General features: G+C 40.8%; 1 protein-coding gene and 1 long non-coding RNA gene across 3 annotated transcripts in view; one reads left to right on the top strand and one right to left on the bottom strand.

Annotated features, from left to right (window-relative positions):
* The window catches only part of LOC105494196 (serine/threonine kinase 17a), a 44,384-nt gene extending 40,436 nt beyond the window's left edge, over positions 1-3,948 (bottom strand). Inside the window, exon 1 of one of the 2 annotated variants that reach the window (XM_011762409.2) lies at positions 3,208-3,948. In XM_011762409.2, the coding sequence (XP_011760711.2) occupies positions 3,208-3,593 (386 nt within the window). In that variant the 5' untranslated portion in view covers positions 3,594-3,948. Of the gene's footprint in view, positions 1-2,834; positions 2,999-3,207 lie in introns of those variants that run through there. The other variant, XM_024796676.2, reaches the window with a different exon arrangement.
* On the top strand, positions 1,530-26,321 carry LOC105494197 (uncharacterized). Its single transcript, XR_011622338.1, has 3 exons — positions 1,530-1,884; positions 25,449-25,507; positions 26,244-26,321. It is a non-coding gene; the product is annotated as an uncharacterized lncRNA (long non-coding RNA).

The following is a 26,321-nucleotide window of genomic DNA, read 5'->3' as shown; positions in this document are numbered from 1 at the left end:
CAAAGTCAGGAGTCCCAGCTCTGTTATCTCTCACAAGACTTAAACTCGGTCTTTGTTTTCTCATCTGAAAAATGGGACTTTCCAAACAGCCTTGTGGTGAGAATCAATGAGATAATGCATGTGAAAGCACTTGCAAAACTGTAAAGCCTGCACACTTATAAAGTACCTGTTTCAGATGGGAACTTGTATTTGTAATTTTTTGCCTTAGGAAAATCCAACTATTAGCATGCATCGATATTTTTAAAGTGTTCTTTTGGCTTTTTTTTTTTTTTTAAGAAAAAATTTATGAGTATATTAAAAACATTACAGTTGAGGACTAGATAATGAAAACAAATGTAAGGCAAATCATTTGATATGAAATTGGTGTATCTTTAAGTTCCTAGAAACATCTTTCTGTTCCTATATTATCAATAAACTCAAGGGAAATCAATGTGAAAAAATTCTCAGAACCCAAGGTCATTTCTCTTGTGTGCCCCAGTAAGGAAATCGTCAATATGGTTTACACTGGCATACATCCTGACTCAAAGAAAAGTAACAAGCCTTAGGAATAACCAGTCAAGCTCCAAGTAATAAAACAATGTTTTACATCATATATTTACTCTTACTTATGCTGCTATGGACTTTACTGGAGACATGAAAGAATGTGACATTTCTTAAAACGATTAACATCACATCCTGTCATTACTCTGGAATCAATGTTGACCATTGAAAAAATTCTCTTTGAACAGTGATCTCATTGAAAATTTTAGATCTGTGATAACACAGTAGCACCTGAAAAAGATCTATTTGTTTGAACAGTTAACTCTTCACACCCCTTCTGCATTTTACTAAATGAAAGGCCACAGAATAAAATGAAAAAAAAAAAAATCTGTTTTTCTTCCCACATTATTAAAATATAAACGAGTATTCTGCAAGTTCTTTATCAGAATGAGATTAATTAGAGTTATATCAGAAATGCAACCAGAGTTAATAGTTGGAAAAATAAGTTTTCTACCTTATCAAAGATGAAGCAAAAACACACTTAACTATATGTTAAAACCATAAATACAGGCAAAATTTATAAACCTTAAATAAGGACTGCTTATAGCACAAACAGAACTTTCACTTCCTGAGACTTCATTACTTTTGCCAGAAATAGAGGCAAATTTTGAGATTGTGCAGGTTTTCTTTTTTGGTTACATTTAAAATAATAACGTTTATTGAATTACACTATGAATTACATTTACTGAGTGCTTCCCTTAAGCTAAGCACAGCCTTAAGGCTATGTGTTTTACTTAATTCTCTCACCAACCCTATGAGGCAATAAGCGGTTAGGTAATGCACTCAAGTCCACATAACTAGTAAGAGCCAAGATTCAATCTCACACTGTCTGACTCCAAAGCCAATATTCTTAAGCACTGCATTAAACTGCTATGCGATAAAAAAGGGTGCCACAAGGAAAAGAATAGATTTAATTTTATTTTTCAGTTCCAGGCTCTTATATCAAGTATTTATCTAATAATTGCATTGTTATGCTGCTTTATGACCTACTCCTTTTGTAAAGAAATTTATGTAAGAAAAGGTATGTACCACCACGCCCAGCTAATTTTTGTATTTCTAGCAGAGACGGGGTTTCACCACATTGGCCAGGCTGGTCTCGAACTCCTGACCTCAGGTGATCCATTCGCCTGAGTCTCCCAAAATGCTGGGATTACGGGCGTGAGCCACTGTGCCCGTCCAGTTTTCCTTCTTTCGGGTAATATGGGTTACTTCAGAATGTTTGGAATGTCGACAAATTAGAATACACAGCTAAGTCATAGTTCCCTTCACCTTTTGTCACAATTAAAGTATGCACAGATCCAGTCAACTAGGGCCTAGCAGTGAAGTAAATCTTGCTCCTGAAAGGTATTTTTCCTTTTGTTAACATTTAGGAATAAGTAAGACTTTGTTAAGGTAGGATTCCACACTCCCTACCCCGCCCCCCCCCAAAAAAAACTATTTCCAAAAGTTACCTTAATATGTGTAAGGCAGTGTGTTTTTAACATTACAACCAATGTTACATTGTTTGCCTTTTCAAGACCCCAGCTGAAGGCTGTTCCAACTGTCAGGCCCTTTCCCATTACAACATGGTGCTATTTTGCAACCATGACAAATGCTGGCAATAATGAGAACATTTACTGAACGCCATGTGGCAAGCCCAGTGGTATGCGCTTGACAGGCATGGCATCTTCAGGACACCTCTGAGGTAGGTAGTGTCATCATTATACTGATTTTACGGATGAGGAAAGTGAGGCTGGGGAGTCTAACCCCTCCAGAGGAAAACACAGCAACCAGGGCACGAATATGAACTCAAGTCTGCCCCCAAAGCCAGAGAATTTAACAACTTCCCCAAGCTGTTCTCAAGGAAGAGTCCCCAAATCCCACAAAAATCACTCGATCACCCCTCTTCAGCATGCAAAATGTAAAGCATCCGAATAGCCTGCACTTGCAACTTTGGAGACAAGCTCTCCCTATTCCCACAAAAAAAAAAAAAAAAAAAACGGTGGGCTAGGGTAGGGTGAGGGGAGAAGGGAAGAATCGGTTCCCAGCAAAGTAAAAAGAGCGAGAAAAGGGCCAAGCGCCTACGAAAGAAACCAATCTAACTCGAGGCAAAGGGACCTAAATATTTTAGAACTAAAAAGGCACAAAACCAAGCAAGAAAACGAAAATGAATTCAGCAGAAGACCGACACAAGGTAACAGAGCACCGGTGCAAAGGAAGCTGTCACAACGGATGCTGTATTTTATTAAAACCACACAGAGAGACCAAGAAAGTCGCAAGAGTTGAAGGAAAAAGGCAAAGCCGGCTCCACAGACCTCTGGTTTTCAGACCCGCTGCTCGGGGTGAAAAGCAGAGCGCGGTCCGCACCTTCTCTCGTTAAATCGCTATTCGAAACGCCACAGAGAACCAAAGGGCTGAGGAGAGGAAAGTGTCCGCGCCTCCGGGACCGCCATCGAGTTACCATCACTCGCTCGCTGGGCGCGGCGCGTGGTGGGGGTAGGGAGGCGCTGGTGCGACTCGGCTGCCCTACTCGCCGTCAGCACCCAAGTTCGTGCCAAGTCACAAAGCGCGTTATCGGCAGCAGCAACGCCACCTCAGGCTCGCCGCCGGGGCCCCGGCGCTTATCGGCGCCCGCGTCCCGCCCCGCGCGTCCGGAAAGGTTCCGCGCCGGGCCCCGCCCGTCCTCACCTGCCCAGCTCCCGGCCCGGGCACAGGCTGTAGCTGTCCTGGAAGGGCTCGGTGCGCACCGCGGCGCGGATCTCTGTCAGCAGCCCGCGGGCCTGTGGCGGCGGCGGCGGCGGCGGCGGCCGGCACGGCACGCTCAGACCCCGGCCGGCCCGGCCCGAGCCTGAGGTGGCGGCTGGGGAGGAGCTGCCGCTGCCCGGCTTCTCCAGAGGGATCATGGTGTTCAGGCCCGCTTCTTTCCTGGCCGCCTGTTCGCTCCGAGAAGCCGGAGGGTCACGGACCCGCCCCCGGCTCCTAGTGCCGGTCCGCGGAGCCTTCAAACACCCGCTCTCCCCAGCGCGGCGCTCGGACTGCGGCAGGCAGGCTACCGGCAGCTCGGCCCCGCCCATGGCCCCGCGCCTGGCCCCGCCCCGTGACCATCCCGCGCCTGCCCTGCGCCCTGCTTTTGGCCCCGGCCAACCCCACCCCACGTCCGCCCCGCACCTAACCCCGCCCCTCCCCGTCCAAGCCTCACTCCGTGGCTGCCCCGCCCCCTCGCTGAGCTCCTGCGGGGTCCCGAGCGCCCGATGCCTCACGCGCGCCCTCTGCAGCTCAGGGGGAGAAGGTGCAGCTTTCAGGACGGCCCGGAGGCTGGAGGCGACTCACAGCACCACCCTTTGGCCAGGACTGCCTACTGCGTTAGCAGAGTTGTGCACCTGTTGAGCATCTGAGTCACAAAAGCTGACCTTCGGTTAATAAAAGGCATTTGAGCTGTAAGCGGGACTTCACGTGGTGGGAAGGGGTGATGAGACCCTGATCTCCGTACACTGGGGGAGGGGTCTGGAGGCAGGAGTTGTATAAATATTATTAACCCTGCACGCCAGCCCTTTGAAATAGACACTATTATATCGTCTGTAGTCGTCCCTATATTTACTTTAGAGGTCTTCTCATCCAGTCTTACGACTTTAATTACCATCTATATGCTCATGACTACAGAATTTGTATCTCTAGCTTTCAAATATTTCCTGAACTTCAGAATGGTGTATTCAACTATGCATTTGGCATCTCCACTTAGATGTCAAATTAGCATCTCAGGCTTAACATACACAAAAGTGAGTTCCTGATTGGTCTTCATGAATGCACTCCTACCCAGCTTTCCCCGTCTCAGTTTTCTTCATCTCCTTCCTTCTAACTCTTCAGGCCAAAAATCTTGGGATGAGCATTGACTCCTCTCTCATGCCCATCTGCAGTTTGTCAGTGCGGCATTTGATCATTTCTCTCTATTTCCACCTTACCACCATGGCCTGAGCCACCGTTATCTCTTATCTGGATTACTGTGATAGTTTACTAACTGGACCACCTGCTTCCATCCTTCTTCCTCCCTAATGCCCCATAGTTCATTTTCAAGGCAATGAGAGTGATCTTTTAAAAATCGAAACCAGGCCGGGCGCGGTGGCTCATGCCTGTAATCCCACCACTTAGGGAGGCCAAGGCGGGCGGATCATGAGGTCAGGAGATCGAGACCACCCTGGTTAACACGGTGAAACCCCGTCTCTACTAAAAATACAAAAAATTAGCCGGGCGTGATGGTGGGCGCCTGTAGTCCCAGCTACTCGGGAGGCTGAGGCGGGAGAATGGCGTGAACCCAGGAAGCGGAGCTTGCAGTGAGCCGAGATGGCGCCACTGCACTCCAGCCTGGGCAACAGAGCGAGACTCCGTCTCAAAAAAAAAAAAAAAAAAAAAAATCGAAACCAAATCGTGCCACTGCTCTGCTCAAACTGTCTCGGAGTTTTGCTTCTGGCACTGATAATATTAGTTTATTTGTGATCAACATTCTCACTAAGAAAAAACAGAAAAGTTGGCAAAAGTTAAAAAATTCCTCTCCCAGCAAAGACTTGGATGACTGAAATCCTGGAAAGATAGGCAGCTCAGAAAGCTGCCACTTTTCCCATGAGGTATTCGATGATTTTAAAGCAATGGCTGGAAGAGTGAGAAAGTAAGCAGAGCTTTCAGCCATCTCATGGGGTTGGGGAGAAAAAAAAATGGAGTTTACGGCCTATTTAGGATGAGGGGCTGGTAAGCAACTAGGCTTTCAGCTGGGACTCCGAAGGGCTATACCCTAGGGGCCTGGATGAAAGGGAAGTAGACCCAAGGGGCGGAAGACCAGCTTCAAAGGCAATAGTAAATATTCAGTCTGGCGAAAAAGAGCATCATCCAGAGCCACACATTATCCATATAATATTTTATACACCATGTCTGAAACTTAATTTAAACAAAGGACACAGAATTGTCTTAAAAACTAAGGGAAAAAAACAGAAATAAAAACCAGATCCAGATATTAAAGTTTAAAGACAGATTTTAAAATAATTCTGTTTAATATCTTCAAGAAATTAAATGACAAGATTAAGAGTTTTCAGCAGAGAACTGGAAACTCCAAAGAAGAATACAATGGAATTTTGGAATTGGAGAAAAAACCACACTAACTAAAACTACTACAGAATTATGGGTTTAATAACAGATTAGATACAACTTAAGCAGGAATTAGTGAAGCTAATAAGCAAAACAAAATATGCAAAATTAAATACAAGAGATATAAAAACTTTATATAAAAGACAAGGTTTCAGAAAGGAAACTATAACACATGTGGTAAAACATTCTAACACACATGTAATTGGAATATCAGGAAGAGAGGTGAGAGAAAAAAGGAAAAGAAGTAATATTTGAAAAGATAATGGCTGGAAATTTTTAAAAATGAATGAACTACAATTCTCAGAGTCAAGAAACATTATGAATATAGAGCAGGATTTCAAGCAAAGGAAACCATATCTAGGCACATTGTAAACTACTGAGAAACAAAGTCAAAAAGAAAAGGTTTAAAATCAGCAGAGAAAACAGAGATATAATCTGTAAATGAGCAACAATAAAATTAAGAGCTTATTCTCAGAGAACCAGTGGAAGCCTAAACACTTTCAAATGTCTTCAAAGCGCTAGGAGAAATTACCTGTCAGCCTATATTATATACCTAGTAAAAATGCTTTTCAAAATTAAAAATAAAATACAGACAGTTTTATAACCAAGAAACACTAAGATCATCAGCTGATTTACATTAAAGGAAATTCCAAGAGGAGTTTTTCAGGCAGATGGACTATAATCCCAAATGAAATCATGGAGACATCTAAAGGAATGAAGATCAATCAAAGCGTTAATATATGGATAGAAGTAAATACACACAATTTGTATAAAACAATAAAAATGACATGTGAGGTTTAAATATATGTAGAATTAAAATATACACAATAATAGCACAAAAAGTGAGATAGAGTAAATGAAAGTAAAATGTTCTAAAGTCCTAGGATTGTATAGGAATTGATAAAAGTACTTGGCTTTAATACATCAAGAATGAATACTATAATCTCTAGAATAACAGCAAAAGTAATAGAAAAAGAATAAATAACATGTTAAAAAAGGGGGAATGGAATAATAAAAAAATATTTAAAAGATGCAAGAAAGGGAAAAAAAGGAACTCAGACAAGTAGAAACAAATAGATGATCACTTTGGAAGGCCAAGGAGGGTGGCTCACCTGAGGTCAGAAGTTCAAGACCAGCCTGGTCAACATAGTGAAACCCCATCTCTATTGAAATAAAACACAAAAAACTAGCTGGGCGTGGTGGCAGGCTAGTAGTCCCAGCTACTCAGGAGGCTGAGGCAGGAGAATCACTTGAACCCAGGAGGCAGAGGTTGCAGTGAGCCAAGATTGTGCCACTGCACTCCAGCCTGGGCAGCCAAGTGAAACTCTGTCTCAAAAATAAATAAATAAATAAATAAAATAAAAAAGTTTTTAAAAAGCAAAGAAGCAAATAGGTGGTAAATTTTTTAAAACAGGAGATTTTTTTTGCAAGTACATTAAATATAAATGGAATCTATACTCCAATTAAAAGGCAAATGCTATGGACAGAATTAAAAAGTACTATCAATTATATGTTGCTTCTAAGAGACACCTCAAATAAAAGGCTACAGAAAGATTGAAAGGATAGAAAGAATTATGCCACGTAAATACAGGCATATCTCATTTTATTGCAATTTGCTTTATTGTACTTTGCAGATATTACTTTTTTTTACAAACTGAAGGTTTGTGGCAACCCTGCATCAGGCAAGTCTACCAGTGCCATTTTTCCAACAGTATATGCTGTCTTCATTTCTTTCGGTCACATTTTGGTAATTCTCACAATGTTTCAAACTTTATTATTACTATTATATCTGTTATGGTGGACCGTGATCTTTGATCTTTGATGTTATTATTGCAATTGCTTTTGGGTACCATGAATTGCACTCATGCAAAGTTAATTGATAAATGTGTGTGATCTAACTGCTCCACCAATCAGCCCCCCATTTCTCTTCCTCTCCTCAGGCCTCCCTATTCTCTAAAACACAACAATATTGAAATAGGCCAGTTAAAAACCCTAAAATGGCCTCTAAGTGTTCAAGTGAAAGGAAGATTCTCATGGCTTTTACTTGAAATAAAATTTGGAAATGGTTAAGCTTAGTGAGGAAGGCATGTAGAAAGCCAAGATGGGCTGAAAGCTAGACCTCTTGAGCCAGCTAGCCAAGTTATGAATACAAAGGAAAAGTTCTGGAAGGGAATTAAAAATACTACTCCAGTGAACACAGGATTGATAAAAATAGTGAAACAGCTTTCTTGCTGATATGGAGAAAGTTTGAGTGGTCTGGATAGAAGAGCAAACCAGCCACAAGATTCCCTTAAGCCAAAGCCTAATCCAGAGCAAGGCTTTACCTCTTTTCAATTCTCTGAAGGCTGAGAGAGGTTAGGCAGCTGCCAAAGAAAAGTTTGAAGTTAGCAGAGGTTGATTCATGAGATTTAAGGAAAGAGACTATCTGCATAACATAAAAGTTCAAGGTGAAGTAGTAAGTGCTGATGTAGAAGCTGCAGGAATTTATTTAGAAGATCTAGCTCAAGTACTTGATGAAGAGAGCTATATGAAACAACAGGTTTTCAATGTAGATGAAATGGCCTTCTATTGGAAGAAGATGTCATCTAAGACTTTCAGAGTTAGAGAGTAAAAGTCCAGGCTTGATTTCAAAGCTTCAAAGGGCAGGCTGACTCCCTTGTTAAGGGCTAATGCAGCTCGTGACTCTAAGGTGAAGCCAATGCTCTTTGACCATTCTCAAAATCCTAGGGCCTTTAAGAATTATGCCAAATCTACTCTGCCTATGCTCTAGAAATGGAAAAACAAAGCCTGGATGACAGCACATGTGTTTACAACATAGTCTACCTAACATTTTAAGCCCAGTCTGGAGACCTAGTGCTCAGAAAAAAAATAGATTCCTTTCAAAATATTACTGCTCATTGACAATGTACCAAACACCCAAGAGCTCTGATGGAAATGTGCAAGGGGACGAATATTGTTTTCATGCCTGCTAACACAACATCCACTCTGCTGTCCATGGATCAAGGAGTAATTTGACTTCCAAGTCTTGTTACTTGAGAAATTTATTTTGTAAGGCTATAGCTGCCATAGATAGTGAATCTTCTGATGGATCTGGGCAAGGTCAATTGAAAATCTTCTGACCATTTTATATGCCATTAAGAGAATTCATGGTTCATGGGAGGACGTAAAAAATATCAACATTAACAGGAGTTTGGAGGAAATTGATTCCAGTCCTCATGGATGACTTTGAGGGGCTCAAGACTTCAGTGGAAGATGCTTCTTACGGATGAGCAAAGAAAGTGGTTTCTTGAGATGGAATCTAATCCTGTTGAAGATGCCGTAAACACTGTTGAAATGACAACAAATGATTTAGAGTATTACATAAACTTAGTTGATAAAATGGTGGCAAGGAAGTCCTACTGATAGAGGCAAGAGGCAGACAAAGGCCTAGGCAGATAGGGAAGGGTCCCCAGAGAATCTCCAACTCGCCCCACAAGTGTTTACATCAGATGTTTTGTGCAGATAAGGGAACCTGCACAGGGGACTTGCCTGAGCATGCCCATAGTGGACTGGAGACCCACAAGCACTGGGGGAATGGGTTGGAGCCATCAGGAATTCGCATCTTATGCAGGGGAGGAGCCTGGCTAAGGAGCCTAGCTAAGGAGCAAAAAAATCCTGCATCACTACTGTGTGGGTAAAATCAAACAGCATTGCATGCTACAGAGGAATCTTCTGTGAAAGAAAGAGTGAATCAATGTGGCAAACATCATTTTTGTCTTATTTTAAGAAATTGCTACAGCCACCCTAACCTTCAGCAACCACCACCTTGATCAGTCAGTTGCCATTAACACGGAGGCAAGACCCGTCACCAGCAAAAAAATTACAACTCACTGAAGACTGAGATGATCAATAGTACTTTTTAGTAATATAGTATATTTTAAAATTAATGTATGTTGTTTCACATATACATTCATTAAAATGTACAATGTATGTACATTGTTTTTCTAGACATAATGCTGTTGCTCACTTAATAGACCATAGAATAGTGTAGACATAACTTATATATGCACTGGGAAACCAAAAAATTTGTGTGACTTGCTTTATTATGATATTATTACTGTAGCAGTCTGGAACTGAATCTGCAATATCTCCGGGTTATGCATGCCTGTTGTGCCTAATAGAAAATTGGTTGTAGCTATACAAATATTAGACAAAGTAGATTTTAAAGCCAAGTATTGTAAGTGAAAAGGATCAATTTAGTGCTATCTTAAAAAAGATAGTATTGAAATATATGAAACAAAATGACAGAACTAAAAGGACAAATATACAAATCTACCATCACAACCTGAGATTTTCAACACATTCCTCTCTGTAACTGATAGAACAAGCAGGGAAAAAAATAGAAAGGACATAGAAGCGTTGAACAACACAATGAACAAAATTGACATGATACAAATACAGCACTACAGAATATATATTATTTTGCTGCAAAAAGAATATTTATTGATTATGTAGTGGGTCGTAAAGCACATTTCAACAATTTTAAAGGACTGAAATTCTATAGAGCATTCCCTATGACCATAGCGGAATTAAGGAAGAAACCAAATGTCCTCTATTATTTCGATATACAACAACAACCACAACCAAAAGCCACAATCACAAATAGGTGGAACTTGGCCAATTTACTTCTCATCTATGTTGACAGAAAATGCTGGGAAAAAACATTGCATAATATGCAATACCCATTCATGACTGATTAAAATAGAAAGGAATTTCCTAAACTTAAGAAGATGCATCTCTAAAAAAATCTACAGAAGTATTATTGTTGAAGTCAGAGGCACAGCAAAGCTACGTGCTATCACCACTCCTATTCAATGTTGCAGTTGAGAACCTAAATAGTGCTGTAAGACTACACTGGCATTAATATTGGAAAGGAAGAATTTAAGTAGTCATGAAGGAATTGTCACAATTGTTAAATGTAGAGAATTCTATATTCTACTTCTAGAATATCCAAAAGAATAAACTGGACCTGGCTCATGCCTGTAATCCTAACACTTTGGGAGGCCAAGGTGGGAAGATCGCTTGAGCTTAGGAGTTTGAAACCAGCCTGGGCAACATAGTGAAACCTTGTTTCTATTAATGCTATTTTAAAATGTAATTAAAAAAAGCTGGGTGTGATAGCTCATGCCTGTAATCCCACCACTTTGGGAGGCCGAGGTGGGTGGATTGCTTGAGGTCAGGAGTTCAAGACCAGCCTGATCAACATGGTGAAACCCTGTCTCTACTAAAAATACAAAAATTAGCCAGGCATGGTGGCGGGCATCTGTAATTCCAGCTATTCAGGAGGCTGAGGCAGAAGAATCGCTTGAACCTGGGAGGCGTAGGTTGCAGTGAGCCAGGATAGTGCCACTGCACTCCAGCCTGGGCGACAGTGTGAGACCCCATCTCAAAAAAGAACATTTCAAAATAAAACAAAATAAATAAATAAGTAAAATGTAATAAAAAAGGATCAACTGAAAAATATTAAAATTAATACATTTTAAAAGACAATTAGGTTTAATAAAAATAAATCAATAGCTTTCCTACATAATAACAATGAGATATGAAAGCTAATGGGGAACTATTCCATTTGCAATAAAATGAAAATAAAGCATGCAGAAGTAACCCTCACAAAAAATGCGTAAAGCTTATATTTTATTTTAAAGAGCGTAGTTATTCTAAGAGACATAAATACTTCAAGAGAGATGCATAGATGAAAAGATCAGATTCTGTGATTCTTTGGAAATAAATCAATATATTTAACAAAATTCTAATAAGTCTCAAAAATATGTCTTTTGGAATGTGTTAAAATTATCTCAGAGTTCATCATGAAGAATATCCAAACAAGTGTAGCTAGAAGATTTTTGTAAAAGAAAGTCGTAAGGAGAGAACTGTCCTAACATATTAAAATACAGTGTGAAATAAGATAGCTCAACATAACAGAATAGTTTTGAAATAGAGTTATAATATTTAAGAAACCACAAGAAGCCCCAAATCTTCTAAATCATTAAATGTAAAACAAAAACTACAAAATCTAGAAAGAAATAACATATAACAAGTAGCTGACTTTTTCTCTTTTTTTTTTGAGACAGGGTTTCACTGTCGCCCAGACTGGAGTGGAGTGGTGCCATCCCAGCTCACTGCAGCCTCTGCCTCCTGGATTGCAGGGGTTCTCTTGCCTCAGCCTGCCGAGTAGCTGGGATTACAGGCGTGTGCCACTATGCTTGGCTAAATTTCGTATTTTTAGTAGAGACAGGATTTTGCCGTGTTGGCTAGGCTGATCGTGAACTCCTAGTCTCAAATGATCCATCCTCCTTGGCCTCCCAAAGTGCTGGAATTACAGGCATTAGCCACTTTGCCTGGCCTTGACAATTAGCTGATTTCTGAAACAAAAAGTAACTTCTAAGAAATAAAGCAGTGGAAAAAAACTCCAAGAAAAATATTTGATTACCTAATAATTAAAACATTATTGCATATCAAAAAACATTATATGCAAAATTAGAAGGCAAACAAACTGGAAATATATTTGCAAAAAATATTATGGACAAAAATCATACCCTAAATGAAGAACACATAATAAGAGGTGTGCCAACACTATATTAGAAAGAGGTCAAAGAAAATAGAATATTTTTTTATAGTGAAATGTTCAAATTTAATTTATATTTTCTTGAGAAATATAAATGGGTTTCAGTTTTGCAAATAAAATTGGCGAAGATTTTTAGGGCAATTCAATGCCCATTGTTAGTGATAATGGGGAGAAACACTAGAAAGATAAAAACATAAATGCTTTTTGTTTCCTTGTGTTGTTCTGATCTGTGTTTTTCCGTGTAGAGTGCTATACCTGATTCTATCAGAGATTTTACATGGCCCACCTGTTTTAATATCAACCTGAGTTTGTCTTTATCAAATTGCATTATAAGTGTATACTTTCTTTCTTCCTAGATAGATCAGAAGGGACCATTTATTCTATATCCTCAGTGTGTATGAGTGACACTTCGTAAATATTGATGAATAGATGTGGTTGAGTTGAAAATGCAACACTCTTACTATCCGAGTAAGATAATGGTTAAATGAATTTTGATATATTTACCTGATAGGTTATTGTGCAATACCTTTTTTTTGAGATGGAGTTTCTCTTTTGTTGCCCGTGTCGGAGTGCAATGGCATGATCTCAGCTCACCGCAACCTCTGCCTTCTGGGTTCAAGTCATTCTCCTTCCTCAGCCTCCCAAGTAGCTGGGATTACAAGTATGCGCCACCATGCCTAGCTAATTTTGTAGTTTTAGTAGAGACTGGGTTTCCCCATGTTGGTCAGGTTGGTCTCGAACTTCCCACATCAGGTGATCCACCTGCCTTGGCCTCCCAAAGTGCTGGGATTACAGGCGTGAGCCACAGCGCCTGGCCATTATGCAATACTTTTAAAGGGATTTAAGAACACTGGACAATATTGGTTTTGCAAAAAAACTCTAAAAAAGAATGATTTGAAATCATTTTTACTGTACTTTGTTGAGTAGTTTTCTTTTATTTTCTGTACTCTCCAAATTTCCTTAAATGATTACATATTACTTTTATTGCAGAAGTAAAAAAAAAATAAAAAAAATTGTTTTTAACATAAGTACTCCACAGTCCAGCCAGGCAGGCATGGACTGTGATTATTTTAAACACAACTCACACCCACCTAGTTACTCTCTATCCCTCCATTTATTGTTGGGGGCTTAAGTCACAACCTCTCTGCCCCACATCAATTCAAGTTGAAGTTTGCCTTATGTCCAAACCTCTGTTGTTTTTAAATAACAGAGTACTGTTCTGGGAAATTATGTGCAAGTTACAGATCTAAGCCCTTCAAGGATAAGTATGCCTATCAGTAGTTAAGCTAAAAAACATTATTTCCTTTGACATCTGCTGTCAGAGAAAGAAAGTTGATTTGTACTTCTCATTCTCCTGTCAAAATTAGTATTTAGGTCAAATGTAAGTCTGGACTATTATCTTTCAGTAACTATTTTTTAGAATTTAGGTAAGAAAGAGACAGCTTACATTGGTCATCTCCTCTCTTTTTTTCCTTGCCATTTAGCCTTTCTAAAAACAGAGAACGGTCGGGTGCGGTGGTTCACGCCTGTAATTCCAGCATATTGGGAGACTGAGGCAGGCGGATCACGAGGTCAAGATATCGAGACCATCCTGGCCAACGTGGTGAAACCCCATCTCTACTAAAAATACAAAAATTAGCTGGGCATGGTGGCGGGTGCCTGTAGTCCCAGCTAGTTGGGAGGCTGAGGCAGGAGAATCACTTGAACCTGGGAGGCGGAGGTTGCAGTGAGCCGAGATCGTGCCACTGCACTCCAGCCTGTTGACAGAGCAAGACTCCGTCTTAAAAATAACAACAACAACAACAACAACAACAAAGAGCATTTGAAAGAATGACAGTTGTTCTATCAAAATTATACCCAGCAATTCTGGTGAGGAGATTTGTTGTGAAACTAAACAAAAATCCACAAACATTTGAGGGTCATGATTTGAAGGCATGCGGATCTGGGAGGTTAAGTAGTGAAGTAGCTACACCATGTTACATGTCAGCTGTTTGGAGAATGTTGTAGAATCCAGTGAAATGATAAACCATCATCTATCAACTTCGAAAGACTGATAAATGTGTGACTCAGTTCCCAGGTTAAAATGTGACTCATGACTTCTGATATGTTTACTGATTAAGAAACCAAAATATCTTAATACATGTAGAAGAGTTAATGAAAATATAAGAAACATTTTCATGGACTGAGTGAACTTCTCTGCAATTTTGTGTCTTACAATGAAAGTGCTAAAAGGAGAGCATGTTGGCTGAAGAAAGAAAATGTGGAGCACTTTGAATTGGTTGAAAATGTAATATTGCTGGTATTTTACTGTCTGTAATGCTTGGGGATTTTATTTATTTTTATGTAAATTACTATAGGAATCTTTGAGCATGAAGCAATAACATTGTCATAGATCTTTGGGGTGTCACTTTTCTGGCCTGAAACCTCTGGCCAGTGGTGCCTTTGCCTGAGTTTTTCTTGGGCCCACTGGGCTTGTTCCACCCACTCAGCCTGGCAGGTTGTGATTGGCTCATGCTACCAGCCTGGATCCCACCTCTGCCAAGGGAGAGTCAGGTGTGGAGTGGCAAGGAGGGTGTGAGCCAGTGTGGGGTCCGGCCACTGCACAGTCAGACATGCCAGCTGCTGCAGCTGGGTGGGCAGCTCCAGGTGCTGGCACAGGTGCTCACTCTCTGCAAGGCTGTGGCTGGACCAGGTGTACTGCAAATAGCTTCCCCAGGTGGCACTGAGGAACACAGTGGTGCCTGGAAGCCTAAAGATGCCAGGCACTGCAGGACCCCAAAGAGGGAGTCACAGCCCTGGCTTGGGGAACTCCCAGGTCTGGGCTCCCCAAAAGGCTGCAGCTCTTCTTTCCTCTTCATCCACAAAGTGGTGAGCAAGGGGAACATTTCAACCCTGTTTGTGTAACAGCTCTTTAACTCTGCCATTTGGTGGATCCCAAGTTCTTGTCCTGCAACCAGCAAGAATGAGGTATGCAGGTAAGTGAAGGGTGAGCAAGACAAAGAGGAATTTTGTTGAGCAGTAGAACAGGTCAGAGACCTTCTGTGGGTAGCTCCTTTCTGCACCCTGGGTGTCCCCACAAGTATTCAGTCCTCAGCAGAGAGAAAGAGACCCTGGGGTGGGTGGCTACTCTCTGCAGTTGGTTGTCCTGGAGTCTCCCGTGCTCTGGCTGAGCCTGGGGCTTTTATGGGCCTCAGAGTGGGGAAGTGCTGATTGGTCCATGGGCAGCCATGGGCCTGCCCAGGAAAAGCACCAGGAGTTTCCCCTCTAGTCTGCAGGACTGGCAGCAACCCAGCCCCCAGGCTTCAGGCCTTCCCTGGCTGAAAGGTGGGGCTTCACTGGGGACCTGTCCTCTTCTACCTAGGAACCTGTCTGCCTCCTGCTGCCATTCATCATGCCTGGGCTCTGCCCAGACTTTTCTCCAAGATTGGGGTGAACGCTGACAGCAGGAAGAAGCCAGGCAGCAGGAGCAGGTACTTCTGAGCTTGTGAGGGCTGGTGGGGGCCTTCCCGGGCCCCCAAGAGTGCTGGGATACATGGGTTTGCAGCCTTAGTTTGGGCAGCTGCAGCTGGGGGAGCAGGAGACCTGGGTCTGGGCAGCTGCAGTGGCACCCAGGGAACTCTTTGTCCCCACTCAGAAAAGGCAGGGCTCCCACTTGTCCCCAGCACCCCCCAGCTCCAGGGAGCATGCAGCTCTGGCCTGCATCCCTGCTGTAGCCAGAGTGATGGCAGTGGCTGCCCCAGATGGCCTACAACTGCCATCAACATCATGAAAAGAGTCTGAGTGTCTCAGGAAGCATCAGCAGCATAGGTGAATGGAATCTCCTCTCATAACTTCTCAGGTAAATAATTAACAAAAACCTGCCTTTAGAAATACCCACCTGAGCTCTGGAAGATAAGAATGAACAAAATATACCACGGGGTTGATTCTAGGATTAGTTTCTACTATTTACAGTTCTGAGGTCTGAAGACATCAGTTTAGAAAACAAGATGAACAGGTATGCTTTAGAAGTTGTTTCTGATGATCTTCTCCTGGGAAATTGGAGGATAGGAAAGGTCAGCCTTTCTCGATTCTGCAGTGGCTATGGAGACAGCATAAGTAATGATCTCCATTGTGAAGGTTTTTGAGAGATATAACTTATTAAGTTTAGGAAATATTTTTCTTTTTTTTTTTTTTTTTTGAGATGGAGTCTCGCTCTGCCGCCCAGGCTGGAGTGCAGTGGCCAGATCTCGGCTCACTGCAAGCTCCACATCCCGGGTTCACGCCATTCTCCTGCCTCAGCCTCCCGAGTATCTGGGACTACAGGCGCCCGCCACCTCGCCCGGCTAGTTTTTTGTATTTTTTAGTAGAGACGGGGTTTCACCGTGTCAGCCAGGATGGTCTCGATCTCCTGACCTCATGATCCGCCCGTCTCGGCCTCCCAAAGTGCTGGGATTACAGGCTTGAGCCACCGTGCCCGGCCAAGGAAATATTTTTCTATTCTTAGGTTAATGTATGTATGTGTATATATATGTATGTCTGTATATATGTGTGTGTATATATATAATTTATATAGATATATAATATAGGTATATAATTTATATATATATATAAAAAACTTTTTTTGAGACAGGGTCTCACTCTGTCACCCAGGATGGAGGGCAGTGGTGGGATTAAGGCTCACTGTGGCTTCATTGACCTCCTAGGCTCAAGTGATCCTCCTGCCTCAGCCTCCCATGTAGCTGGGACCACAGGTGCATGCCACCATGCCTGGCTAATTTTTTATATTTTTTGTAGAAATGTGGTCTCACTTTGTTGCCCAGGCTGGTCTCAAACTCCTGGGCTCAAGTGAAGCTCTCAGCTCGGCCTCCCAAAGTGCTGGGATTATAGGCATGAGCCACTGCGCCCAGCCAGGTTACCGCAGTTTAAAAATTAATCATGAATGGGTATTGAATGTCATAAAATATTTTTCCCAGTATGTATTAAGATGATACTATTTTTTTTTTTTACCTCTCATCTGAACATGTAGTGAACATCTTTGCATTCCTGGATAAAATCTACTCCATCATAATGTTGGATTCTTTTAAAACATTGCTTTGATTACTTTGAGTAATATTGTTTAGCCCATGCCATGTAGTGTGCTATTTGTATCTTGTTTACTCAGCATAATGTTTTTAAGATTTGCCCATGTGGTTGTATAGATCAGAAGTTCCTTCTTATTGCTCAGTAGTATTCTGTTCTATGCACAGAATAGAATACATGCACGTGGTATTTATCCATTCTCCTGTTGACGGATACCTGGACTGTTTCCAGTTTTGAGCTATTATGAATAAAGCAAAAATTCTTCTACTAAGCTTTGTGTGGACATATTTTCCTCTCTCTTGGGAAATACCTAGAAGTGGAATTGCTGGGTCATAGGGTAGATATATAATTATATTCTTAAGAGACTGCAAAAGGGTTTCGAAAAGCAATTATAACATTTAACACTCTTACCAGCAATGTAGAGACTTCCAGATCCTTGCCAATATTTAGAATTCTCTGAGTTTTAACATTTTAGCTATTCTGGTGAGTGTATAATGGCCCCATATTATTGTTTTAATTTGTATTTCCCTGATGACTAATGCTGTTGAGTACTTTCTCATGTGCTTATTAGCTATTTGTATATCTTTTTCATGAGGTATGTGTTCAAGACGTTTGCTCATTTAAAATTTTTTTTCCTGAATTGTTTATATATTCAATCTATAAATCTTTTGGAAGATTTATGTGTTGTAAATATTCTCATCTAGTATGTTGCTAGATACATCCAGTCTGTGCATCCATTTTTCTTAACAGCATCTTTGGATGAGCAGAAGGTTTAAATTTTTTTTTTTTTTTTTTTTTGAGACAGAGTCTCGCTTAGTCGCCCAGGCATAATGTTTATCGATTTGTAATTTCATGATAGTGCTTTCTATGTGCTTTCCAGGGAATATTAGCCTACTCCATGGTTGTAAAGATGTCCTCTATGCTTTCTAGTTCTAGCTTTTAGGCTTATGTGTAGGATCCATCTCAAGTTAATTTTTGCATATGGTGTGAGACAGTTGCTTTGTTCTTCTTTTTTTTTTTTTAAACATCACTATTCAGTTTTTCAGCACCATTTGTTGAAGGAGTTTTCCTTTTTATAAGAAAATGCTTTGGCACCTTGGTTATAAACCATTTCACCATGTATTTATAGCTCTGCTATGGGACTGTCTATTCCTGTACTGTTCAATATGGTAGCCACTAGCTACATGTGATTATTTAAATTACGTTTAAATTCATTAAAATTAAGTTAAAAATTCAGTTCTTCAGTCACACTAGCCACATTTCAAGTGCCCAATAGCTTTATGTAACTAATGGTTATCGTGATGGATAGTGTAAGAATAGAACATTTCCATAATCTCAGAAAATTCTATTAAGAAGTGCTGCTCTAGACTGTTCCACTGATTTATTTTCACTGTCTTGATCACAGTAGCTTTACAGTAAGTCTTGAAGTCAGTACATTCAGTCTTCTAACTTTGTTTTTCTTTTTAAGATTTTTATGGCTTTTCTAGGTTCTTTGAATTTTCATGTAAATTTTAGAATCAGTATTCTAAAATTTTGTCATTTCAAAAACAAGCATTTTGTCAATTTCTACAAAAACCCTACTTGGATTTTGGTTGGGATTGCATTGAATTGTATTAATTTGACATTTTTTTTTGGACACAGAGTCTCCCTCTGTCACCAGGCTGGAGTGCAGTGACATGATCTCGGTTCATTGCAACCTCCGCCTCCCGGGTTCAAGTGATTCTCCTGTCTCAGCCTCCCGAGTAGCTGGGACTACAGGTGCATGCCACCATGCCCAACTAATTTTTGTAGTTTTAGTAGAGACAGGGTTTCACCATGTGGGCCAGGATGGTCTCAATCTCTTGACCTCGTGATCCACTCACCTTGGCCTCCCAAAGTGCTGGGATTACAGGCTTGAGTCACCGCGCCCAGCTGACATCATTTTTTAAAGAAGAGTTTGACCTATAGTTTTATTTTCTTATGCCTAGTTTCTCCAGTTTTGATATTATAGTTATACGGACTTTATAATATGAATTAGTTAACTTGTCATTTATTTTTTATGCTCTGTATAAAATTAATTCAACCATTTACTCAAGAAATAGCTGGTGAATGTGTACTCAGAGCCAGGAACTGTTCTAGGCCTTGGCACTGTAATTGTAAACAAAACAATAGTCCTGCTTCCTTAGAGTTTACGTTCTTATAGAGGAGACACCCAATAAACAAATAGATATAGAATATAATTTAGAGATAAGCAGTATGAAAAAACAGGAAGCAAGAAAAGGAAATGGGAAGAGGCTGGAGGCAGTACTTCAGATACATTGGGCAGGCACGTGTAAGGAGAGTCCTAAGTGAAGTGAGCAAGAGCCACGTAGAGTCCAGGGGAAGAGGAACCCACCCAGAGGAAATCACGATGTAAAGGCTCTCCGGTGAAAAGGTGGCTGGGGTGTTGGCCTGGAGAAAGGATGGTAGCCGGGGCAGGCCATGCAGAAATTTATGAGCTGATGGGAAACCGTTGACGGGTTTGAGCTGGGCAGCTGCATGATTTAACACATATTAGAAGGACTAGCCTGACTATACTGTGGAGGATAGACGGAGGGTGGCAAAATTCGAGGTAGTAAGGCCAGATAAGAGACTATGGTGACAACATAGGTGAGAAATTATTGTGGCTTGGATTAGGGAAGTGGCAATGTAATTGGTAAAAAAGCAATAGAAATTATTTCATGGGAGGGCCAACAGGAATTGCTGGTGGGTTAGATGAGGGGTTTGAGAGAAGGATCTCCTCATGCAGTTTCCCTGAGTCCCGGGTCAGGTATGCGCGCAGCTTCGTGATGAGAAGAGACAACGTTTTCAGCAGGTTACTCACACTTTTGAGGTTGGAGGCAGTGAGAAACAGAAGGGCTTCTGTTTTTTTTTTCCCTTTTGGGTTTAGTTTATCCTTGTAAGATTCAATTGTCTTAGTTCTCTCTTGCTTTATATCTGGCTTCCATTCCTGATTCAGATCCACCGTCAGATGCTAAAGCTTCCATATTTATTCACCAGTTCCACAACAGCATCGGGCTTACCCCTATACTAAATCCTTATTCCATAGCATTCATAGTGGCTCTCCTTTCCAGATCAAAGCCCTAACTGATACAAGTTTGATATGTCAATTAGCCCACTGAATAGAGATGTGCATTAGATAATCGAATACATAAGAAGATGTTTCAGCTGTATCCATGAATTATGAATACCTAGTGTTTTGTTATTATTCTACAGTTAGTAATTTTTAAACTATTATCTTCTAGTTCTATTGTATTGTGGTGACAGAATGTGGAATATTAGTTCTTTGGCATTTATTGAGATATTGTTTGCATCCTGAATGTAATCTTTTTTCTTTTTTGCAAATGTTTCTTGAACTAGGGAAGAATGCATATTCTCTGTATGTTGAGTACAAGGTTTGATGGGTATCTAGACAGTAGGTGGTATGTGTACCCTTAATAACTCTTAATAACCAAGGAAATAGAATTTTAGATGAGCATTGTTAGAGATTGAGAAGGCCATTAAATCTTTGTAAAAGATACAAGCCACCAAAGAGACCTAACCATCATTAACTTATAGGTACATAATAATATAGACTCAAAATATGTGACTTATTGAATTAGAAATACAAAAAATTTTACTTATAAACTTTACAAAAATTAGTAATAGTAATTAACAAACCAAATTATAAGTATTGTACTATATATAGTGTATATATGATATATATATAAATATGATTTGGTTTGTTAATTATTATTATATATAAATACATATATATAAATGTTGCTATACCAATGAAACAGATAATTCCTATAACAACAAATTTGAATGACATATTTATTTTATGTATTTATTTATTTTTGAGCCAGAGTCTTGCCTTGTCGCCCAGGCTGGAGTTCAGTGGCACAGTCTCGGCTCACTGCAACCTCTGCCTCTCGGGTTCAAGCGATTCTCCTGCCTCAGCCTCCTGAGTAGCTGAGATTACAGGTGCACACTATCATGCTCAGCTAATTTTTGTATTTTTGGTAGAGATGGGGTTTCGCCGTGTTGGCCAGGCTGGTCTCGCCTGACCTCAGGTGACCCACCTGCCTCGGGCTCCCAAAGTGCTGGGATTACAGGCATGAGCCACGGCGCCTGGCACTTACATATCAACTTTTTGAAAAAAAAATTTTAGGGTAGAAAATCAGTTTTCTTAGGTCAATCTGATGGAAGTTTAATCTAAAAAAATCGACTGGGCAATATTTTTAAACATACAATTATAATAAAAGTACACTTTATAAATACATATATATGAAAAATATAGATTCACTTATTTTAGAAGCTAGGTCTTTCAAGTGCTGTAAGCTGCCAACATTCTCATTCATGTTAAATACTTACAGGTTTCAAGAGGTTTGTTCTAGCAAACAAACAAACAAAAAAGTAGGTCGAGCATGGTGGCTCATGCCTGTAATCCCAACACTTTGGGAGGCCGAGGTGGGCAGATGGCTTGAGGTCAGGAGTTCGAGACCAGCCTGGTCAACATGGTGAAACCCTGTCTCTACTGCAAATACAAAATAATTAGCTGGGCGTGGTGATGGGCGCTTGTAATCCCAGCTACTCGGGAGGCCGAGGCAGGAGAATTGCTTGAACCCAGGAGGTAGAGGTTGCAGTGGGCGGAGATCACGCCACTGCACTCCAGCTTGGGCAACAGAAAACTGTTCTTCTCAAACCTGCCTTTTTATGGTTTCTAATCTTTCATCCTTGATTCACATATTTGAATCTTTCTTTATCAATTTGGACCTTTAAAAGTACTTATGTTGTGGCTTTTTTAGAGGGCAGTACTATTTCAAGTTCCATTGGCTCATTCCATCTGTGGATTTTCTTTCCTAGTGATAGAGTTCCTCATATATTTTATACTTTCTTGATGATGGGCTCCTATTTTAACTGTAATTTTGTATTTTTAAAGGTTCCAAATAGGGTCTGAGTTAGGAAAGAATCTCTATGATGTGGTTTCTAAATGGTCTCTGCCCTGACTACAGAGTTTGTTGATTGGGAGACAAATTTCTGGCTTAATTTCTCAATGGAGCTTGGGGGTTCTGAAGCATTTGGATGACGTGAATTTGTGTTCTGCACTGTCATGAGCCATGAGTCAGGATTCAGGATCTGTGGTTCACACCACTTCCTCCATCAAGCAACTTATTGCCTGCTAGGACTCTGTGCCAGCAGAGGAGGTTTTTATTCATGAAGAGGTCAGCACTTCCCCAATTTTAGGTTCAATGCCAAGAGTTCATTTTCAGTTCCTTGCTCTACAAGAAGACTGAGGGCTCAAGTCCTGACACAGAGGAAAACCCATGTCCTTAAAGTGTTTAACTAATTCTCACTAATCACTGTAGCTGTAGGTTTTCTTTTTATTTCTAGCTTCTTAGCTTCACTGTATATTACATTAAAAACAATATATATATATATTTTTGAGATGGAGTCTTGATCTGTCGCCCAGGCTGGAGTGCAGTGGCATGATCTTGGCTCACTGCAGTCTCTGCCTCCTGGGTTCCAGTGATTCTCCTGCCTCAGTCTCCTGAGTAGCTGTGATTACAGGTGCCTGCCACTAAGCCTGGCTAATTTTTATATTTTTAGTAGAGACAGGGTTTTACCATGTTGGCCACGCTGGTCTTGAACTCCTGACCTCAGGCAATCCACCTGCCTTGGCCTCCCAAAGTGTGCTAGGATTATAGGCTTGAGCCACCACGCCCGGCCTCCCTTTTTTTTTTTTTTTTTTGGAGACAGAGTCTCACACTGTCGCCCAGGCTGGAGTGCAATGGCACAATCTTGGCTCACTGCAACCTCCACCTCCTGGGTTCATGTGATTCTCCTGTCTTAGCCTCCTAAGTAGCTTGGATTACAGGCACACACCACCACACCCAGCTAATTTTTTGTATTTTTAGTAGAGACGGGGTTTCACTATGTTGGCCAAACTGGTCTGGAACTCCTGATCTCATGATCAGCCCGCCTCAGGATCCTAAAGTGCAGGGATTACAGGTGTCAGCCACCATCTTTTTCACACATTTCGAGCATGAGGGTGGTGGTTGTTTTCAAGTTAACTTAGTGCTCCATCTTAATTGGAAGTCTGCTATTGTTTGCTTGTTTTTTTGTTTCGGTTTATTTTTCAGTCAATTCAGCTTTCTTTTTATGTATTTTGCTTCTATTTCTTAGGGATCATATCTTCTAGCTAGCTGATATTCAGAATGCCAATTAGAAAATATATATATTTTTTGAGCCAGACTCTTGCTCTGTTGCCCAGGCTGGAGTGCAGTGGCATGATCATAGGTCACTGCAGCTTTGAACTCCCAGGCTCAAGGAATCCTCCCATCTCAGTCTCCTGAGTAGCTGGGACTACAGGTGTGTAACACCACATCTGGCTAGTTAATTTTTTTTTTTTTTTAGGAGAGATAGGGTCTCGCTATGTTGCCCAGGCTGGTCTTGAACTCCTGGCCTCAAGCAATCCTCCTGCCTTGGCCTCCCAAAGTGCTAGGGCCACAGGCATGAGCCACTACACCTGGCCCAATTAGAAATTTTTAAATAATTTCAATTGTTGCTGGTAGTGAGTCATCTTCAGGGATGAACTCTTCCTTTGAGGCTTCAGGGTGCTGATTCTTTTTCTTGTTCTGTGATGTTTGTCATAGTTTCCAGAATTATTTGTCCTTCAGTGAGTAAATTAGACCTAGCTTTTGCTAAAGAACTGTGTGTGTGTGTGTGTGTGTGTGTGTGTGTTTTAGTTCAACCCATTTGGACACCTGGACTCCTACATCTGAACAGCAGGTGGGTGAGTACAGACCAATTGGAGAATCTGGTAAGTATTCATCTAAGTGAAGCTCAGTGGAACTGAGGAAGTATTGCCTTCTACCTTTACTGATGGCTTTTCTGAAAAACGACATGAAAACTACAAGCCACCGCAGGCTCGACCAGAAATGCTTCAGTTTCAAAGGCACTTGCATTTGCTGTAGCCTTTGACCAAGCCACTCTTCCTCCAGAGAGTGTCAGCACTCATTCCCTCATCTCTGAAGATTTTGCCCAAACATCATCTTTTGTCAGCACCGTCACTAAAAATTCTTTTTATATTTCTAATCTCTTTTATTTCAACCCTGTTCCCTTTCTCTTCATTTCCTTTCCTTTTTCCCCATCACACTTATCACCTCTCAACATACTATATTATTTACTTATTCTTTGTTTTGCTTACTGATGCAACCCAAGTGCCTAAAACAATGCCCAGCACAGTGTTGATGTTCAATGAACATTTATTGATAAACTGAATGAATAAATGCTTTGCCACTAGGGTTCTTCTTTCTCCTACTCTCCCCTACAGAATTTGTGTATGGGCCTTCATCTTTTGGAACATGTGATACAGTATAATTTTCCTTTAGTTCCTGCTGTCTACATAGGAGTTCTAATCCTGGATAAACACAGAGTGTTACTGATGATGGGATGGGAAGAATACCTAAGAACAGTTTAGTGTCTGACCTGAATGAAAGGCCTCTTCTCCGGATCCACCAGCAAGATGCAATTTTGAACCATAACTTGGGCCCTTGATATTTTAAAACTCTTGATACATATCATCAAATTATATTCGGAAAAGTTATGCCAACATGCCAATTTCTCTTTTCTCTACAGTCTCATTATTAATTGATTAATTATTATTTTTTTGAGACAGGGTCTCACTATGTTGCCTAGGCTGGTCTCAAGCTCTGAGCCTCAAGCAGTCCTCCTGCCTTAGCCTCCTGAGTATTTGGGATTACAGGTGTGAGCCACCAGACTTGGCCATTGTCAATTTAAACTAAAGAGTAGCTACCATGCATAGTGAATGCACTCCTAAGGTTAAACTCTCAGTGTTTCTTCTCAAAAGTTATCCTAAAAAGGAAAGAATGCCGAATGGTCTTTGAGTCTATTATTTATTGCCACAAAAAAGTACAGTGATCACAAAATATCATTGGTATTTAACCATGCACTTTCAGTGTTGATGTCTCCGGGGTCAGCTGGAGGTTGGCTGGGTGGCTCTAATGATCCTGGCTGGGTTTGCTGAAGTACCTGGTGGTCAGCTGGTTGTTGGTTGATCTAGCCTGGCTCAGTTTGGCCCCCGACATCTCTCATTCTCCTTTTATTCCAGGCCTGCTCTCATGGTGATAGCACAGCAACAAGAGAGAGAGGGCAAGCTCAGCCGTGCAAGTACTTTACATGCCTCTGCTTGTGTTACACTGGGTGGGTGGTTCAGGGAATGAGTCAGAATGTCCAACCACAGGTGGAGGTGACTGCAAAGTTACAGGGTAAAGGGTGTGGCTTCAGGGGGGCTGAAGAATTGAGGCCCTTTTATGTGATCCACCACAATCTTAGAAAAGAGTTACTTCCTGTTGTCATTTAATTTTTCCTACTGAAGGAATAAGGTTGGAAAAAGGGAAGAAGCTCTTTTTATGAGTGAATATAAAATTCTGGACAGGATAAAAGCCAGGACCCAATTTTTATTACGTTTAAAAAGTAATAGGGATTATATAACAACTGTGTAAGAAAAAAAGAAGACTCTATAGGATGTACTCTTTGGAATAAAATGGAAAGAAATACAAGTTCTTGGGCATATATAACTTGCCCAATTATTTGAACAAATTAATTCTAATCTGAACAAGTTTTAATGCTAATTCAATCAGAAGTTCCAGATATTAAAAAAATCTCTTTGTAGCTGTATTCTCCCAGCTTTTAAAGATATGAAGGTTCTTAGGCTGATTGAGTCACCTCTGCTCATTTCTCTGTTTACTGTTTCAGAAAAAACCGTTTCCCTCTTTCTGATATAATACATTTAAATTATTTTTCCCATTTTTATACATGTTCAAATTCTGTCTCCATCTGAGTTCATTACTGCCCATCCTTCCTCACCAGCAGAGACAATTGCTCTTGTTCCCTTTTCCTGTAGCACATTGCTTATTAATTTTTAATGGCATCATATTGTACTCGGGAGCCAGGGTTGGCGAGTTGGGTCAGGGAGACTACT

This window comes from Macaca nemestrina, chromosome 4 (assembly GCF_043159975.1).
Source record: "Macaca nemestrina isolate mMacNem1 chromosome 4, mMacNem.hap1, whole genome shotgun sequence".
Lineage (NCBI taxonomy): Eukaryota > Metazoa > Chordata > Mammalia > Primates > Cercopithecidae > Macaca > Macaca nemestrina.
The sequence above is the reverse complement of the archived record's forward strand: the minus strand, read 5'-3'. Positions and strand labels throughout refer to the sequence as shown.